The 19,830-nt window shown below is 58.2% G+C and overlaps 1 protein-coding gene across 1 annotated transcript; it reads left to right on the plus strand.

Moving 5' to 3' along the window:
• Positions 1–16,342: 16,342 nt before the first annotated feature.
• CBX8 (chromobox 8) lies at positions 16,343–18,972 on the plus strand. Its single transcript, XM_007532961.3, has 5 exons — positions 16,343–16,512; positions 16,891–16,934; positions 17,126–17,191; positions 17,324–17,390; positions 17,803–18,972. The coding sequence occupies exons 1-5, from the start codon at positions 16,444–16,446 to the stop codon at positions 18,688–18,690; spliced, it is 1,134 nt and encodes a 377-aa protein (XP_007533023.1). The 5' UTR covers positions 16,343–16,443; the 3' UTR covers positions 18,691–18,972.
• Positions 18,973–19,830: the final 858 nt, after the last annotated feature.

Below are 19,830 nucleotides of genomic sequence, written 5' to 3' on the forward strand. Positions count from 1 at the left end.
GGCCAGGGAGCCAGGCGGGCGCAGCGGCGGGGGGTTGGGGGGGGGCTGTGCTCACGGAAGGGGTCACCCCAGTGTGCTTTGTTTTCAGCTCCAGGATGCGAACCCCACGGGGTGGAGGCGGGGTGTTGGGGAAGAGGATAGCAGGCATTCTGTTTGGGAACCCCAGTTTTTTCGGGGAGGGCCAGCAAGCTGGTTGTACCCCAACCCTTGCTGCGGAGGTCCCCGAAATTGGCCAACAGCGCTTGGAGCCTCAGGCTTTGATCTCAGGACTTGAAAGTAACTCAGGGAAAGGAGGGTGTGTGAAGAGTCCAGCTCTGCATTTAACTTTCCTGGTGACCTTGAACCAGTCACGCCCCTTCACAGTTTCCGTACCTACCACTGCCCCCACCCTCCACTCAGGGTGGGGGGATCCGTTGGGCAGGGGTGCAGGGACTCCCTCTGGGTCGGTGGAAGGGGTGGGAAAGTGCTTGGAGGGGAAGGGGTGGTCCCCAGTCTACCCCCAGGCACTTGGGGAATGGAAAAATGGAGTCTTCCAGGAGCCAAGCACACCTACCAAAAGGCAGCTGAGCACTTGAAGGGGGCTGTAGAGCACCGCCCCCCCCAAGCCCGCAGGTCTGTCGAGTTAAGGGACTGAGAGAGCTGGGGTGTGTGTGCTGGAGAGAGCGCTGTCACCCCAGAAAATGGCGTTCCGAGTTTTGCAGCAGCTGCAGGGGGTGAGGGTGTCTTGGGAGCCGCTCACACCGCGGTCTTTTTTGAGGCTCCCTCCGTAGAAAAGCCGTTGACGCTCTGTGGGGGATAGTGGGAACTCCAGGTAGTGACCCCTCCCCCCCCCAAAAAAAAAAAAAAACAGTAGCGAGAAGGAAATGGGCGCCCTCCCACCCGTCCTGCTAGAAATACTTCTGCCCGCCACCGTGAGGGAGGGTCCAGCCCCGCAAGCAACCTGGAAGTGGGGGTGGTGTGGGGAAGGCTGGGGGCCCGGCTCCCCAAGGCTGGAGCAGCTGCTGTCGTGCTTGGAGCCCCCGTGGGGATGGGAAGCGAGGGTGCTGGCAGTCAGGGCGCGGGTGGGGGGCAGGGTGCGGGGACCCCCCGGGAGCCCAGGGCGGGCTTTGTCTGCCGCAGCCCCGCTTTGGGAAGGCGCCAGCCCGTGTACAAGATGGCGGGGACAGGGTGGGACCCGGGCGAGCGCGGTGCCGAGAGGACCCGGCGAGCCGGGAGGGGCACCCGCCTGCTCCCCACGCCGCGCCACCCCGCGCCCTAAGCCCCACGGCCCGGTGTCCCCGTTCCCGCCCCAGCAACCGGCCGCAGCCTCCTTCAGCACAGCCCCGGCGAGGCAGCTGCAGAAAATGGCTGCCAAAGCGGCGCCAGTCGCCACGCTGCCACTAGGGGCTGGAGGGGGACCGGCGCCGCAGCCCACCTCCCGGCGCCCAGCACCCCGCGGGCTGGGGTGCAGCGGACCCCTGGGGCGCCGGGTAGAGGCAGCTAGCTGAGACTGGGCCAGAGCTGGGGGCGATGCCGTCTGTCCACACCCCCCAGCCGCGCGCACTGGCGAGGTCGGGGCGCTGGGTGGGGAGCTGCTAGTGGGCCGCTGACTCCGTGGGCCGCGCGGCGCGACGCCCCTAGCAAATGCACTGTCCCTGCCCCCATCCGGAGCCAGCGCAGAGGATCCAAGTCCAAGGTGTGCGCGCGTGCAGATGGCCAGGCCACCCAAACACCAAGCGCGACCGGGAATGGGGGGGGGGGGGCGGAGGGGAGCGACGGGCTTGGCGCCGTAACCCGCTGCAGGTGCGGCGCGCCCACCCTATGCTCCGCATAGAGATGCTCCCCAGACCCGCGCCTTCCCTGAGGCTCCGGGACACCCAGCTCCCGGCAGGATTCTCTAGGCGTCCGGTAGAACTTGGGCTCTGGAGGAAGTGGACACTCAACCTGGCGGGATGTACGTTCAGGAATGGGCCTGGGCGCTTATCGGGGCTAGGAGGAAACTAGCCCCCGAGCCCCAAGTTTGGGGATGCGGAGGAATAAAAGAAAGGTTGGAAGAGAGAGCCTGGGGGCGGGGGCCGGCTCCAGAACATGCTCCACTTGGCGAGGTCTACGAGGTCCAACACGCACTCTTGCTCCCACCCACCCACAGGGGACCCAGCCGCCTGCCGGAGGAGCTAGGCGATTCTGCAAAGTTTTTTTTTGCCCAGTATGCCAGTCTCTTCCATGCCCCTCCCTCCAGTCACCTCCCCACCCGCGATCTTGCCCCCCCCCCCCCGCTGGAAAAGCCCAATTCAGTAAATCCGAGGGGCAAAGAAACCAAGAGTCCGGGAGGGGATCCCAGATTCTAAAGCGGCTTCTAAAGTAAAAAATTTTAAGGCGGGGGTGGGAGGCAGGGTGAGGGAATTTTAAAGTAAAGAATTAAAGGCGCCTTTAAGGAGCCACAGCCCCGTGTGCGGAGAAGTCGGGAGACACCTAAGGGGGCCTCAATTTCCCCTTGTGGACAGGTAGCCAAGCACAGATGTGGGGAGGGGTATCCAGGAAAGACCTCGCTAGCTGAGCTGAGTGGGCAGACCCCGTCGTGGGGCAGGAGTGCACGATGCGGGCGCAGAGAGGTGCGGGGTGTCTGCGAATTTCCTGAGGCTCAAAGGGGTCCCCAGGACGGATCCAGGAGGCCCGGCACTGCGTAACGCCCCAGCCCAAACCTCTGTCCCCGGGCATCCCCGGCCCCTGCTGGGAGCAGCTCGCTGAGGCCATATGTCTGGGTTAAGGTCTGCGAGAGGCGCACGCTGGCCCCACAGCCTCCTCCCGCCCAGCAGCCTGGCTGAGGGCAGACGGGCGCTCCTCCCGGCTCCGCTGGCAGCGCATTCCGCATTCCCTGACTGTGTTCGCTCCGGCCACCTCCCCTGGGGGGTCAGGTCCGGGGAACAGAGATTGGGGAGGAATGGAGGCTGCCGCGGGAGATGGTGCCCGACACGCAGCGAAGGCGCCCCGCTCCCCCTCCCTCCTGAAGCTGCTTCCCACCTGCGCGGCGCTTGCTTTGGGCACAGGCCTCCCGGTAGGGGGCATCACTCCCAACCTCTGCGAGGCTGCGCTCTGGGATCCACCACAGCGCGAGCCCCCAGGGCGCGAGAGCACCCAGATTCCCTACTGTCCCTGTACCACCACCGCCATCCCCAAGGTGACTACGTCCTACCTAACGGAATTGGCATTTAGGAAGCGGCGACAACAGCCGGACACCTGTACGCGCGCCTCGGGGCCGCCGCCCTACTTCTGCAGGAGCCGGACGCGAACCTGAGTCCCTGCTCAACTCCGGGACAACGACACCTTCCCCTTGTGCCCGCGCCCGGCCCGCTGGTGGGCTTGATCTGTCAGCTTGTATTCTGCCCAGAACACCGAGGGCAGCCTCCTGGCGGGCCCGCCTCTCCCCGCAGGCTGCATTTCCCTCCCCGCCTTCAACATTTTTTTTTTTTATCTTTTAAGTCACCTCTAACCGAGACATCGATTTATCATGATTATGATCGCTGCAGGAATACAATTCAAAGGGGCTCCCTGGGAGCGGGAGATTGGTGGCACCGCAGATTGCGCGGGCCTTTGCACACTCCAGGCCCCGCAAGAACATTTCCTCAGCCGCGAATAGCTTTGATTATCTGGTGTGTATGTGTGCGCGCGCGCGTGTGCGTGCGCGCGCGAGCCGGGCGGGGTGGGAGGTGTGAGGGTCGGGAGTGCACTGTCCTCGCAGCCCGACGCGCGCACTCATCCAGCCTGATCCTGCAGCCGCCACGGCAGCCGCCGCGCGCGCAGGGCCTCCCCGCGGCCCTCCCGCATCCGGGCCTTCCCGCGCCGCCGCGGCTGCTCGCAGATTTGGGGAGGGCTGCGTGGGTTGAGGGGGTGGGAGTGCGTGCGGGAGGGACCAAGGTTAGAGCCCGGGAGCGGTAGAGGAAGACAAGGAGAGGGCAAGGGGACGACGTGACGACCTAAGAGAGAAGTCCGGGAGCGCTGGTGCGAACCAAAACGGGGGTGTATGAAAAAGTGGGGTGCGGAGGCGAGAGGCGGGGCGCGCGCGGGAAAAAAGAAAGGGAGGGGGCGGGGCGGCGAGAGCACGGTTGCCAGGCGACGCGCGGCCCAATGAGCGCATCCCAACTCAGCCTGGCGCCCGCCGCCTGCCCTTATTTGGTGCGGCCGCTCGGCGGGCGCCCGCGCACATCGCCTTATAAGGGTAGCAGCCGAGAGCCGTGGAACCTTGTTCCCGGCTCCCCGCGCCGCGGCCCCGCCGATCGATGAGCGCGCCGCTGCTGCCGAGCGCTGGCCCCGGGAGCCAGCGGGAGGGGCCGCGCCACCTGGCCAGCTGTGCGGGCTGGCGTAGTGGCAGCCCGGACCAGCTGTGGCGCTGGGAACTAGGCCGGCCCTGGCTCCCCCTTCCCCCTATACTCCGCCTCAACTGTTTCCGAGGTGCAGATGCAAATGAACAGGGATTGGAGTTTAATTGCTTTTGTTTAAAAAAATAATAATCGAATGAGCCAGTCCGGGTGGAAAGGTCCACGTTCTGGGAACCGGAGGTGGAGTGGGGGCGAGAGGGAGGGCGAACATCTAGATGTGTGGATTTAGGAGTTGGGGGTGTGTTAGGGGGGTGTCCCCGCAGCTGTCCAGCAAGGCCAGGCTATTCATACAGTCATCTGTTGCCTCGACACCCCTCCCACCGCCACCGCGGCGCCAGACCTGGGCTGTCGTGGGGTGGGAGTTGTATGTGGCCGAGGTGGCGGGGGAGGACCCACAGCCTGGGAGTTTGCAGCTGGCGGGAAAAGAAAGAAGCATTCTTGCCACACCTCCCTCCGACCCGCTGCACCCATTCCGATGTTGCTTTGGTGACAGTTCCAACGTGGGATCAGTCTTGTAGGGAAGACATCATTACTACAAGGGAGAGGCTGGAGGGCAGAGGCTAGCAGCCCTGGGTTCATCGACAGAGCAGCTGGCTGGGTGCAGGATGGAAGCCTAGTACACCGAAACCAGCCTAGCAGTGACCCCGGTTCCCTTGGAGATTGCTTCATTTGTCCTCTCCCTCCCCTATCTGGCAGGTGCCCTCATGCCGCCAAGGGGGTGGATGGGGCTGCCTGGGGCAAAAGTACCCTGGCCAGCTAGTCAGGGGACCAGGCAGAGTCTTCCAGCTGGGCCCCATGCTGTGCTGACCATCACACTGGCACAGTATGGCATTTTGGCTAAGTCCTCGTGTAGCCTTCACCTTGGCTTGCCCGCTGCTGCACACCCACCAGGCTCCCACCTCTAAGCCAGCTCTGAGCCAGAGGGGCGTCCAGAAACCAGGGCTGCCAGTGAGGAGATGGTCCAGAGGTGCCTGTTAGCAGGGCCCATATCCCCTGGTCCACAGCACAATGCCTGTGGCCTCCCACGTGCTCTGCTCCCCCAAACTTTGGACCAGGCATGGCTCTCCCCTGCGCTAGCTTCATCGTGCTGGCAGGAGCAGTGACGGAGAAGTTGCCCCTCTATTGAGGCCATTTCCAGTAGCATGATGCCACCTATAGAATGTACCTGGAATTAGTCCGAACTGCCACGGTGCAGCCAGCAGTGTGGCGGTGCTGTGGAGTTGTGGGTAGACATTGTCTTCTGCAGGGGCTGGGGCTGGGTACCATTCCTTTCCTTTTTGGCTCCCTAACTAGGTATTTTTTTAAAAAAAACATTTTAAATCTTTATTTATTTATTGGATAGAGACAGCCAGAAATCTAGAGGGAAGGCGGTGATAGGGAGAGAGACAGAGAAACCTGAAGATCTGTTCCACCACTTGCAAAGCTTTCTCCCTGCAGGTGGGAACCAGGGATTCAAAACGGGGTCTTTGCACATTGTAACACGTGCACATGATGACAGGTGTGCCACCACCTGACCCCTAACTAGGTGTTTAATTGTCGAGTTCCAAGCATGCAGGGAGGAATTGAGCCGGCTGTTTGGCACCCTTGGGACAAAAATTCAGTATTCTCATGAGAAGTCACCAGACCTTCAAGTGGAGGAACACCACCAGGGTCCTGAATGCCACTCAGGACCTTTTTAAGCATTTTGGAAATCCGATAAACCTGCCCTAAGGAACCCTAAGGTCTGAGATGTGTCTGTCCCCATCTGTCCACTCCAAGTGCTCGGTTTGTGGAGAAGCTGAGGTGGGACCAAGAAAAGTACTTCTCCAATACAACTCCACTAGCCTGAGGCAGAGCTGTTCCAGGCTTCTCTGCTGAGATCCCCAAGGCTTTTCACTCCCAGTCCATGCTATTTAAAATGTGTGGGCGCCTCTCCACAGCAGGCTGACCACGGGCACCTAGTCTGCATGGTTCATTGGTCCAGGAACCCCTATGTGTGTGTGCAGGGAGTGGGGGGGGGCTGCCTGACCTGCTGAGCCAGCTCCAGGACTGGTGCTGACCCAGGCAAGCAGCCTCTGCTGCTCTTCCCTGGGTGCTAGGGGAGGGGGTGGACACAGACACTGCACAACCGCTGAGTTCTGACCCCAGACTGCTGAAACCCCCCCCACCCCCCCACCCCTGTCTTGCCCAAATCTGGGATATCCAGAAGCAGTGACACTCCTTCCCTTCCCTGGGTGACTCCCAGTAGATTGATCTGTGTTCCTGCTTCCTTCATCCTACCACCAGCAAGTCACCACTGTCTCCTTCTCTCTGACTCCATGGGGACAAACCTAGGTGATACTCTGACATGCAGCTTCACTAGGGCACCCACGTGTTCAATCCCCCACATTCTGGGTATTACAAAAATCTAAGTGTAGGAGCTGAGTAGAGGAAGAAGTGGAACAGTGTCCAGAGACATACTTGTCTGGGTCAAGTAGCACCATCATCTAACTCTGAACAGGCCAAGGTGATCTGGAGCCCTGGCACTATCCTCATGCAACTCTCTTGTGCCAGGCTGAGCGCTATGCTCTGGGAGACAAAATATCCCATCAACTACCTTCAGAACTTTTGAGCCAATGCAGAGACACCTGGTAGCAGCAGGCTGCTCCGGAGAGCTGGCTGGTGAGCGACAGCTTAGTCCTCTTCCCCCCTTCCTCTTTGTGATTAAACCCCTCTGGGCAGAGCCCCAGCTCCAGCCCATGCCACTCCAAGCATTCACCAGTGGGTGCTTTCCTGAGATCTGAGTGAAGACTCTCACAGTCTTTTCCTCTGGGGAAGCTGGGAGACTGCCTAATCCCTGGAGGCTGAGCCTGGCACCCTTTGCTATCTTTGGGAAGACAGGTATGTGTGTGTGTGTGTGTGTGTGTGTGTGTGTGTTTTGTATGGGGTCCTGCTTCCTTGGAATCCAGAATGTGCTAGATGTGAGTCCATGGTACAGAACCGAAAGGAGCCTATGGGAGCCTAACTTTTCACCAGAGGAAAAAGTAGCTCTGGCAGTCAGGTGTGCATGGCACCTCCTTGTATTTCACTGTGCTGTGGGGGTGGCTGATGGATGAATACTGATCTGGAGGACCTCTGGGGAAACTCTCCTCCAACTACCACTTCTGTGTCCTTCTCTTGTCTCCTCCACACTCTTCCCAGAAAGTTTCATACTTGCTAGTTGTTATCACCTCACTTTACAGAGTTGGGTCACGTCCCCACCCAATTTTCAGAGCAGGTATCTGGGGGCTTGCAAAGTCTATCTGGATCTTTTGATCTTCAGGTGCTCTCCTCAATTTTAACTGGGGTTCTACTCCCTCCCTTAGATTTGTGCCCACTGAGACAGATCTTTTCTCTGGACTAGATTTAGAGAGTTACTCTTGAAAGTTTTGGATTTCTGGCAAAAGAGGACACTGGGAGAGCATTGTGGAAGGTGGTGCCCCTCACCCACAGCCCTGCACTCTGACATGGTGGTGGGGGGTCGCTGCTCTTCAGTTCTGCTCCAACCGGGATGCTCTTCAGTTCTCAGTCACCAGGCTCTAGAGTTCTCTGGCTTAGGGCTGATCCCCTTCATTCCTTGATTCATGCCCACCCCCCACTTTCCAAGTTGGAGGAACTGAGGCTGAGACCTGGGGGCTGTTACTGGAAAATCTAGAACACCAACACTCCCTGTTTTATTCTGGCTGTAGAGACCTAGGGACAGCTAGAATCTTTACTTAGTATTTCTAAGTTGCCAACCCAAGAGCATCCCTCCCCCTGACCCCCCCCCCAGACCCTATATATTCCTTCTAGCCCTATATTCTCCCTCTCTCTCTCTCTCTCTCTCTCCCTCTCTCTCTCCCACTAGAAAAAAAAGGATCCCCTCTGGGGGGTGCCACCCTGTGAGACTAGCTTCAAAGGACAACAGGAAAGTATCCAGAGAAAAGAACTAGCTCTCCAGGTACCCTCACTAGCCCCCTCCTTCCAGGGAGACCCCTCCTTTCCCAACCACATAGCTATCTTCCCAAATCCCATGATTTCCTGTTTGTCCATCTGAGCATTCCAGCCGGCTCCCTCCTGAACTTCAATGCAAAACAACCAGCATCATTTGTAAGGAGGTGACCTGACTGGCTGTGGGTGGTGAGCCCGCTCCTTAGTTACAAAAAGTTGTTCCACCCTTCCCTGAGGGAGCTAGGGGCTCTGGTCCATTGGTTCAGGGCTCTGTTGGCTTGCTGGGGGAAGTGAGACACTGCCTTGGGGACAAATCCTTCTGCAGTCCTGAACCCACCCACCCCCCACTCAAGCCCAAAATCTTCTAGAAAGTGGTCCAACAATTATAATTCTGGTCCAAATCCATCTACTATATTTATCTGTGGATTTCTCCCTCCTACTTCTATTATAAGATAAAAAAGGGTCTTAATGCCTAAAAGATGTTTTCTCTGCATAATGCCCACACTCCCACTTTTTTTCCTGCTTTGAACCCAAAGACTTTTGTGGCCCAGTGGGGGTCAGCGTGGTGACTTTCCCAGAGCCTGGGAGAGCTTCCTGGGGGAAGTGTCCCAGGGACCTAGGGACTCCACTCTCGTGATGTCACCGGTTGCACTTCTGGCCTCACCCGTCTCTTGAGTCCCAAGTTACCAAACTACCACGGAGCCCAGGATGACAGCTCCGCCCTTCCTTCACCCTTGTGCCCTCAAAGTAGCCAAATCCCAAGACCTGATAAAGAAGAGAGCCCAAAACAGCATTCCTACTCCCTTCCACGTCCTGCCTCTGGGGTTCCGGTCCAAACCCCACTGTTGCTGCGAAATAAACTTTTTTCCTGCTGCAGATCTGCTTCTGGAGGAAAGTGGGCTTTGCAGCGGATAGTCGCCTTATTCTTGGAGACCTATTACTATGCAAATGAGTGCACCTTTGGGGTGACCGGGAGGTGTCCCGCGCCCTCAGATGTTTGCACCATTGCTGCGGCCCCGACTGGGAGGGCGCAGGGCACCCAGGCCAGCGGCTGCGCGGGGAAATACGGTACCGCGGTCGCTGAATTCCGATTTTCTCTCCGCGGGCGGGGAAGCGGGGCCGCGGCTGCTGGAAGGGCGCCGGGACCCGGACCTGGGAGGGTCCGGCCGCGCATGCCCCATCTTTGAGGGGGGTTGGAGGGTACGGCCGGAGCGTTGGGTGTCGCCGGACTGCCTGCCACTTGCGTGGGACTGAGCCGCGGCCGGCCGCGCTTCCCAGCAGCTCCGACCCGCCGCTCGGCTTCTGGGCGTGTCTGGAGCCCTCGTCGCCCCGCCGCCCGCCGCCCTGAGCCCGTAGGACCCCCTCCAGAAGCCCAGACTGGAGGCGCGCGGCGCCTGAGTCCCGTCCCGGGAAAGCGACAGGCTGAGCCCCCAGTCTAGCCGAGGCGGAGAGCCGCACACTCCGGGCTCCGTCAAGGTTCCCGCAGGGTCCCCAGACGTCTGCCCTGGGGCCAGGCCGCCAGTTCGCCCCCCCCCCCCCAGAAGACGCCCCAGCCGGCGCATGACAGCCCCGGGTTCTTGGAACACCCCAGGATCTGCCCCTGCCCGGCTGGGTTCTTGAGCGACCCGGCAGGCGCCTGTGCACAGGGCTAATGCGTTTGGCCACTCAAGTGTGAGGTTCCAAGTTCAATCCCAGGCATCTCATTGCCACAGCTCTCTTCTTGATAAATAGTAAAAATGGAATTTAGGAGGCTGAGGAGACAGCATCATGGTTCTGCAAACAGCCTCTCCTGCCTGAGGCTCTTAGCCCTAGAACCACCAGCGCCAACCCCCAGCGCCACCATCAGCCAGAGCTTAGGGCCGTGGTCCCTCCTCTCATAAAAAAGAAGGAAGGAAAGGAAGGAGGACGAGAGGGAGGGAGAGAGACAGGGGAGAAGAATAGGTTTTAGAGTCTCTGAAAATGTGACCTCTGGGGATGAATCAAAGAATAGAAAAAGTGACCTCAATTTCTTCCGCTTGGGGGCAGAGTAGGAAGTGAGAAGACTAGTGAAGCTGGGTGGGACCTGCGGCCTCCCGGGGATGGGGGCGGCTCTGGGAGCCAGGGCAGGCGGGTCAGCAGAGCCGCAGGGGGTCAGCCCTGGCCAGATGCTGGGCAGCTCGGGGCTCAGGCGACCCTACTGATTCGGGCTACTGTGCCACCAGCGCCAGCGGTCCTCCGATGACCGGGTGTCCCCGTCCTGCTCTCCCGGAGGGGAGGAACTACTCAGGGCCCTCCAGTAACCGGGAGACCTAAGTCTCTTCTGTGAGCAACCAGTCTCTTCTGTGGGGTCGCCAGCCTGGGTCATCTCGAACCACAGTCTGTCATCCAAGGATGCAGGGGTGGTGTCTAACACCCCCCCCCCCCAGTCTGCATCCAGCCAGGGGCATCTGTGGAACTGTCATCTCTGCTGTGGCCCCAGGGATTTGACCTCTAGCCAACCCTGCTGTCAGCGGTTCAACCCAGTCGCCTTGCAGTCCTCAGTGTCGCCAGTGGATTAGGGATGACATCCCTTCCCCCCAAGGGCAAGGCAGTGGAACATCCCGACCCTCCCGTTGCAGTCTGGGTGCAGCGGCCGGTCCTCCTGCCCAGCTTCTGGCCCGCCTCTCACCCCTCACCCTTCACCCCAGCCTAGAAGCCTCCCAGCTCGCTTCGGCCTGCAGCAGCAGTGGGCGGGAGGGGGGTGTGCGCATGCGCGCGGGCTGAGCGCTGTGCGCGTGCTCCCACCACCTCCAGAGCGCGAGGAGCTGCCGGGCGCCTGGGCAGGCTGAGTCCCAGGTGTGCGCATGGGGTTCTAGGAGACAATCATTAAGCACCCGGGTCCTTCCAGGTAGTCACTCCTGGTGAGTTGAGACAATTGGGGCTAACACTGGGTTTCACCCCGACCTCCACTCTCAGGGCCCCAAAAGCCTGACCAGTCCAACAACACCAACACCATCAACATCATTGAGCCCCCCTCCCCATGGCACACTGGGTAGTGTTGGACTCTCAAGATGAGAACCCTGGCATGGCATTTGCCAGTGATGTATCTCTCCTATATCTCATAAATAAGTAGATAAATCTCTTAAATCAACTTTATTGAGCATTTGCCTGTGGCTGACTTTGCCTGTGACAGTGCTTACAATGCCTTGAACCCTCCCACCCACAAGGTGGGGATAGAATAAGAATGTTGTTATTGTTATTATTTATTTACCAGAGCATTGCTCAGCTCTGGCTTATGGTGGTGCCAATATTTGAACCTGGAACTTCAGAGCCACCAGCATGAAAGTCTGTTTGTATAATCATTATGCTATCTCCACAGTCCTCCATATTTGCTTTATATTATTTATTTATAATATTTTTTATTTATTTGATAGGACAGAGGGTACTGAGTGGAGAGGAGGAGATAGAGAGGGAGAGAGTCAGAGAGACACCTGCAGCACTGCTATACCACTTGGGAAGGTTTCCCCTTGAAGAGAGGGACTGGGAGTTTTGAACTATGGTCCTTGTGCATGGTGATGTGTGCACTCAATCAGGTGCAACATCTCCTGGCATTTGTTTATTTATTTATTCATTTATTTATTTATTTTTAAGCAGAGCACTGCTCAGCTCTGGCTTATGGTGGTGTTAGGGGCTGAACCTGAGATCTTTAGTATCTCATTCTTTTTGCAGAACCATTATGCTGTCTCCTTGACTCTCTGTGTTACTTTTGTATTATTTATTTATTTTTACCAGAGCACGACTGAGTTCCGGGGTTTATGGGGTGTTGGGGATTGAGTCCAGGACCTTTGGAGCCTCAGGCATGAAAATCTTTTTGTATAAATATTATCAATCTTTCTGACTCTCAGTGTTACTTTTAAAAGTAGTTTGGGGAGCAGTGCTTCTCACTTGGGCATACACTACTTGGGAGTGGATGTGAGCCCAGTTGTGTGGCAACTGTGCTTTGTAATGAAGGCAAAACAAAGACAAAGACCTCCCCCAGGTCAGTCCACTGAACTCCCAGGGCTCCTCCCTACTTCTGTTCAGTCTCAAGTAGAGCTGGAAAAGTCACTGGCTCTGGCAAACCAGAGACCCCCAACTTCCTCTGTGGTCTGCTAAACTCTCCCTTCCTGGTATGGAACTCTCCTCTTCAGTCTGGGAGGAGCTGCAGTGTGTGTGTGTGTGTGTGTGTGTGTGTGTGAGAGAGAGAGAGAGAGAGAGAGAGAGATATGCTCCAACTTCACTCCTTCAGACTTCTAGGGCAGAAACCCTGCTGTGTTCTGCTGAGCCAGGTATGTAGTCTCACTGTGCCTCAGTTTATTCTTCTATGAAATTGGTTTTACCTGCTTCTTGTGAATCATAAACACTGCTCAATTGATGTTGCTGGGGCAGCAATATTTCTCCTGAGCCCGACAAGTGTGTGTGGTTGTGATTGTGTTTGTGTGTGTGTGGGGGGGTCGGCTTGATTTCAGTTCTGGGGACTTCACGGTGGTAAAGTTGGAATTGTGCAGTCTCTAGAGTGTTTTCAGGATTGTGGGAGGGCTGTAGCATGGCCAGCCCCATCCTTTCCTCTACACACCCCTTAGTGTTTCTCTAACAAGGATGAGCTGGGTATTTACTGGGGAGAGGAGAAAGTGAGCTAGGCGGGGTGAGAAGTAATTCTGAGGGAACTTAAGACTCCCCCACTTTACTTCCTGTCTTAGACCCATTTGCACAGGCCCAACCTTTGGACCTCTGTGGTGCTGGGTCATGCCCAGTGTCCCTCAGTGGCAGGCAGTCAGACCCAAGCTGGGGGGGGGGGGCTTAGCCAGAGGTTGCTTCCCCAGCTAGGGACCAACATATGGTGGACCCACCACCAACAGCCAGACCTTGGAGCCTCTGTGGGTGCTCCCCAGCTGAAACCACACCCCAGGAAAATGGTTGAGTTGCAAATCTGCCTTCATCCTGAGCCAAGACTGGGCAGGTCCAACACCCGCCAAACTTCAGACTTGAAACATTCCCAATGAATGCCAAGAGACACAGCTAGGACGCGCTGGGGCTTGCAGTTCTGAGACCAGGAGCCGAACACTCAGCCCACAGACTGCACCTCTGCATCTTGTCCTGGACCAAGCCAGCCAGGGCTCCTCTCCCCAGGGGCTGAGTCCACTGGCAGTGGGCACTGGGAGGCCTAAGGGGTGCCCTCCCCATGAGGAGGGGGACATGAAACACATAGGTGGGGCACCTTTTATGCATGGTTTGGGCTGGCATAAGGAGCAGGTTGGAACCTCTCTGTTGGGGAGGGAAACCCTGAGTGTTGTGCCCAGTTTGCCTGAATAAGTTTGGAGTTGTGCAGGAAACCCACAGACTTGGAAAGCAGGTGTGTCCCGAAGTGGGTCCATTTGTATTTCTGTAAACAAAGAAGCTGGTGCTGCTCTGCCCAAGAATAAGGAGGTGCATGGGGAGGCTGCTCAAAGAATTGCAGACAATTTCTTTCATAAAAAAATGCGATCTGAGAGCATTTGATTTCCACTTTCACTCCCCACTCCCACACCCCCACCCCATTTACCAGCTCCAAAGACACTCAAATTGCAGCCATATGGGGCTAAAGTAATAGGAAGCAGTTACCTTATTTACTGCAGAGGCAGCGCACTCAAACCTGCCAGCTGCTGCAGGGACTGTAGCAAAGTTGTGGGAGATGACAGCCCAGGGGGCTTGTCCTTTAAAACATTGTTTATTCCCTGGAGGTGCACGTGGGAAAAGCTAGGCTCTGATCTTAAAGGAGAGAATAGGATACAGGAAAGAATCAGCTGAAAAAATCAGGAACAGGGGAAGCAGGGTACCCCTGGCATCTTTTGCAAGGCACAGCTCTCTGGCTCCTGGTACCTCTGGACGGGGACTTGAACCTGGAACCTCAGCCTCAGGAATGGAAGTCTGTAGCATAAAGCTTTGTGCTAAACAGTGGTTTTTTGAGACCGTGCCCACCTGCTGAGTAATTTGGAAAGTCAGTGGGTATTGGGCAGGAATGATGCCCCAGTGTTCTGTCTGGGCACAGACAGACCTCTTCTTGATGGCCTCAGGTGCCCAGCTCTGGGTCAACCTGCCTACAAACTCACTTATTCTCCTCTGCACTACCAGGGAGTGGAGGCTCCCCGTGTCACATTTTCTGAAACCCTCCTCACCAAAAAAAGCAGGTGATGGGGGCGGGGTTGAGACTCCCCAGCGCCATGGTGGGGTGGGGGTCTGCTCATTCTTAGGCTGTTGGGCTCCTGCCCGACTGCGTCAGAGAGTCAGCTTGGGGATAGAGTGCCCCCCATGCGCTGTGAGCTCTGTAGAAGGAGTCCTTGCCGCTGCCGCAGACCCTGGCACCTCACTAGCCAGGGATTTGTTCAGAAACAGCGATTTCGGCCCCGATGGGAAAATATTCAGTAGGAAGCAGGAAAAAAAAGTGATTAAATGCTCTTGGTGGGGGACGACAGGGGTAGCATGAGGAAGGACCTCTGTCCCACCCCCACCCCAAACCTGAGCTTTGGAAACATTTGAGCAAAGAAGAGAGAGGGAGAGCAGAAAAGAGGACAGCAGAAAAGAAAGGAGAGGGAAGAGGAAGAAAAAGGAAAGACCTAACTTGAAGAGCCAACTTTTGCTGTGTGAAACTGAAACTATTGGGCTCTGCATGCCTTGCCATGCTACCTACAGGAACCCAAACACCACTCTTGAGGACCCCGCTCCAGAAACCCTGAAGGCAAACTGCCGCTTTTCTTTTTCTTGTTTCTCCCTTCCTTCCTTTCTGGGGCCGGAGGGCGTGTGAGGGGTGGGCGTCTGTGTGCGGGGAAGGGAGCGGACCGAGCGGGGCTGCAGGCAGGCCGGGTCCCCGCCATCCTGGGCTGCCGGCGGGGGCGGAGGCGCAGAGCGACCCCGTGGGGCGGAGGGTGGGCTGTCTCTGGGCGGGGAAACCAGACACTTACAGGCGGCTGAGGCTGACTTTATTTTTACTGCCCAAACTGTTGCAAAGTATTTAAGCTTAAACAGAAACAGCTGTATCGCTGGCACAGGCCAACGAAACCATTTGTTACTAGGAATGACTTTTTATGATTGAGGACGTCGCTGTCGGCGGGTCCCGGGGATGACGGGGTGCCCTGTCGCAGTTCCTGAAGACTTAACGACCGGAGAGCTGGAGCTGCCCGTCTAGTCCCCACCTGGCATAGTTTGGGAGCGAGGCCAGGATCGAAAAAGGGGCCCCCTGCATTTTCTGGGGAGGGTCCCGAGCAGCGCCCTGCAGCCAGCCGCTGCCCATCTCGCGGGGGACTTGCTGGCTCGCTTGCCTTCCCCCCGCTTCTGGCCGGGGAGGGGGGCCCCAAGTGAACAGCGGGGCAGAGGAGGCGGCCTGGGGGGCTAGGGGCGCCCCGTCGGGGGTGCTCCGTCGGGCCCGCCCCCACCGGGTGGCGCTCAGCGCGCTCACTCGCCCGCAACCGGGCGGCCGTTGCCATGGAGACTGAGGGGCGGGCAAGCAGGCCGCGGTGGGCGCGCAGAGTCCGGGCGGGGGCGCGCCGTCTCAGGGGTTCGGGCGCGACTCCCCGCACCTGTGCATTATGGCGCGGGGGGAAGGGTAGCGCGGGGAGGGGAGGGCCGCGGCGGTGGGGATGGGGCGGCCGGGATCTGCCGGGGCAGCACCTCCTGACCCTCAGTGGAGGTCCCGGCGGTGGCCGCCAGGCGTGCCCGCCACCGAGGACCACCCCACCCTAGCGGCGGAGGAGGGACCCGGCGGGGACACTGGGCTCGTGGACTGGCCCCCCTCGGCCGGGCCCGCAGAGTGACAGCGGCCGGGACCGTCCTCCAACACGTCACTTCCGGCGGCCCCCACCTCCAGCGCTTGGGCTCTAGACTCCGCCCCTTGGCGATCGGAACGCGAGTCACGTAGCAACGCGGGGGCGGAGGGATGGGGCGTGGCCAGGATCGTCCAATCGGCGCGCGCGGCCGCGGGCCCTGGCAGCCTGGCTCTAGCAACGTCGTTAGCAACACGTGGGGCGGGAGGAAGGGGGGGAGGGGAGGGGGCGGGGCGGGCGGGGCAAGGGGAGCCAAGCGGGGCGGGGGGAGGAGAGCTGACGTCAGCGGCAGAGTATTATGGTCTGTCGTGCGCTGGCTGCTGCTTTTCTGCTCCTGGAAGCGGCCGAGGGGGAAGCAGCTAGTCAACATGGAGCTCTCGGCGGTGGGGGAGCGGGTGTTCGCGGCCGAGGCCCTCCTGAAGCGCCGCATCCGGAAAGTAGGTGCCCCTGAGCCTTGGGCTGAGGCCCGGCCGAGCCCTCGCCTCCTGGCTCGGCTTCCCTCCCCCTGCTGCAGCCCAGCTTCCCTTCCCCCAGGTCCCAGCAGCGTCCGCGGCGGCGGCAGCTCTGAGCATGGGTGCTTTCCTTGCAGCGCTGCACAGATTGCATGGGTGGGGGGCGGGGTGGGGTGGGGGAAGGAATGCCGGTGCATGTACTTTGTGCAGCCTTTCGTGCAGGGGGGGATGCGGCGGGTGCGTGCCTTTTGCAGTCGGCTTTCGTGCATTTATTTGGTGCATTTTTTGCATGTAATTTCTTGTGTCTTCGTCATACATCTCTCACCCTGCACACACACACACACACCCCCTTTGCATCTGCAGGGACGTATGGAATACCTCGTGAAATGGAAGGGCTGGTCGCAGAAGTAAGTAGGTTATTTGCTATCCTCAGCCCCAGGCTGTTATTCGGGAGGTTCCTTTCTTCCTCTTTTCTCCTTTCTCTGTTGAAATGCAGTACAATGCCACAAGAAAAGTTACACACAGGCACACACATAGAGAGCTGCTGCTGTTTCCCTGCTCACAAGCATGACACCTACTTCTCCCTGGTTTCCTCTAGATACAGCACCTGGGAGCCCGAGGAGAACATCCTGGATGCGAGGCTGCTGGCGGCCTTTGAGGAAAGGTACAGGCCCTCCCCAGCCTAGGCATTGCACTTGGGAACAGCAAGGGGCTTCTCTGCAGGGGCTGCGCTGGGGTCCCACTTCGTTTCTTTACCCTTGCTCCTCCCCTCTTTCTCCCTTCCCCTTTTCTCCAGGGAACGAGAGATGGAACTCTATGGCCCAAAAAAGCGAGGACCCAAGCCTAAAACCTTCCTCCTGAAGGTAAGGAGGTTGGGCCTCCAGGGTGGGGTGCAGCCTGGGTTTGTCAGCTTGTAGGGGGTTGGGGAGGGCTTGGGGGTTTGGGAACCAGGTCAGTGACAGAGACAAGGGGCGTCCTGTCACTTTGACAAGGGGGGAGGGGTCTAGCGTAAGGAAGATTCCTTTATCTCCTCCTCCAAGGTCTCAAGTAGACAGATACCCAAAGCTAAGAAGAGCTTGCTGCAAATGACTGCTTGCAGACCAATCCTTTATCACTTCCCCCACAGACAGCCTCCTCTAAGCCCCACCTCTAGCCACAATGAAATCTCCTCATCTTGGAGGGTGGCTTGGGGAGGCCTGGGTTGACAGAGGGTTCCTTGTCATTGGGCAGCCCCCTCGCCCCACTCCACTGTTGAACCTGCCTTCTCTCCTGCAGGCCCAGGCCAAGGCAAAGGCCAAAACCTATGAGTTCCGCAGCGACTCTGCTCGGGGCATCCGGATCCCCTACCCAGGCCGCTCCCCCCAGGATCTGGCCTCCACATCCCGGGCAAGGGAGGGCCTCCGGAACATGGGGAACATGGGTCTGTCCCCACCGGGGAGCAGCAGCACCAGCACCAACAGCACCTGCCGGGTGGAACCCCCTCGGGAGCGAGAGAGGGAGCGAGAGAGGGAACGAGAAAGGGAGCGAGAGCGGCTCAGCAGCCGTGCTGATGACAAACCCAGTTCTCCGGGTGACAGCTCCAAGAAACGAGGCCCCAAACCCCGAAAGGAGCTCCTGGACCCCTCGCAGAGACCTCTGGGAGAAGCCACTGATGGCCTGGGAGAGTACCTCAAGGGTAGGAAGCTGGACGACACCTCTTCTGGGCCAGGAAAGTTCCCTGCTGGCCACAGTGTGATTCAGCTGGCCCGCAGGCAGGATTCGGACCTGGTACAGTGCGGCCTGGCTAGCCCTGTCCCAGTTGAGGCCACAGGCAAGATGGCAGTGGACACTTTTCCAGCCCGACTCATCAAGCACAGGGCTGCCTTCCTGGAGGCCAAAGGGCAGGGCACCCTGGACCCTGGGGGAGCCCGGGTTCGGCATGGCTCAGGCACCCCTGGCTCTGTGGGCAATTTATACCAGGACATGGGAGCCCAGGGGGGCAGACCCTCCCTCATCGCCAGAATCCCAGTGGCCAGGATCCTGGGGGACCCAGAAGAAGAGTCCTGGAGCCCTTCCCTTACCAACCTGGAGAAGGTGGTGGTCACTGATGTGACCTCAAACTTTTTGACCGTTACCATTAAGGAGAGTAACACGGACCAAGGTTTCTTTAAGGAAAAAAGATGAGGTGTTGGGCAGGTGACCACAGGACAGGAAAGCAGGAGAGAGTGGGTGTGCAGTGTGGGCGTTGTCTTTTTTATTTCTTTGGGGGGGGGGTCTGGGAGATGCAGTTAGAGCTGGTCCAGATCCTGCCACTTCACATCCCTGGCCCCTTTCATCCCTCCTCCTCCGTCCTCTGGCCCCCACCCCATCCCAGTTTTGGTTGGAAAGATTATCTCTAGAGTTATATTTTCTATTAGATGTAAATATGTTATTTAAGAAAAATCTAAATATATATATTTCAACTCTTGAATTTCTTTTATTTAAACAAGGAGAGAAAGAGTCAGTGTGGGTTAGATCGGCACAGGCAGGAGGGGTCCTTTTGTGCACCCCCAGTCTGCCTGGGGCCTGGGCCCAAGAGGGTGGCTGGAGAGAGTGATGCAGGTCCCCACCTACTCCTCTGGCCCCTTTCCAGCAGCTCCTCCGCAAGACCCAGGCCCTGGACTGAAAGGCTTTGCTCTTTCCATTGGCCCATTGGGCCAACAAAAAAGGCACCCCAATCACCAGGGGAAAAAGGGGGTGGGTTGGTCTGGTTTCCTTTTTTTTATTTTTAAAGTCTGTTAAGGGGGAGTATTGACTCAAATAATTTTGGGTGTGTGTGATGTAGAAGGTGAAAGTTGCAGGTGTTCTGGTTCAACACCCTCCTCATTCCCCCAGGACCACAAGCAGGAAATGCACTTTAGGGGAGTTGCTTGTTGTTATCCAGCTAGCAGAGTGTGTGGTGTCCTGTGGGTAAAGTCCCAATTCCTGTTCTTAGCAAGAGAAGCAACCCTGCAAAATCTGTTTACATTCCCGAAATGCCCGGATAAATCGGGAGGCTGGCCTGTCCATGCCCAGGGCTGAAGACAGTGGTGTTTTACTAGAAAAGTGTTTGGGGGTGGGGGCTGGGAGTAGGCTGGTGCTTTGCATAGGAGAAGAGTCCCCTCCCCTCTAGTTCTCCTCCAGGAGGAGCTGCTCAGACTCTCCCTTGGGGAGGGTTGGCCACTGGGTCAGCCTGGAAGAAGAGGGCCTTGCACCCAAGCCCCTCCCCCCCATCTGGGGATACCCCAAAGGGTCTGTGCTGCGGGGGAAGGAGGCAGATGGGACTCGCACCCTGAGCTCCATGGC

This window comes from Erinaceus europaeus, chromosome 14 (genome assembly GCF_950295315.1).
Source record: "Erinaceus europaeus chromosome 14, mEriEur2.1, whole genome shotgun sequence".
In the NCBI taxonomy this organism is placed as follows: domain Eukaryota; kingdom Metazoa; phylum Chordata; class Mammalia; order Eulipotyphla; family Erinaceidae; genus Erinaceus; species Erinaceus europaeus.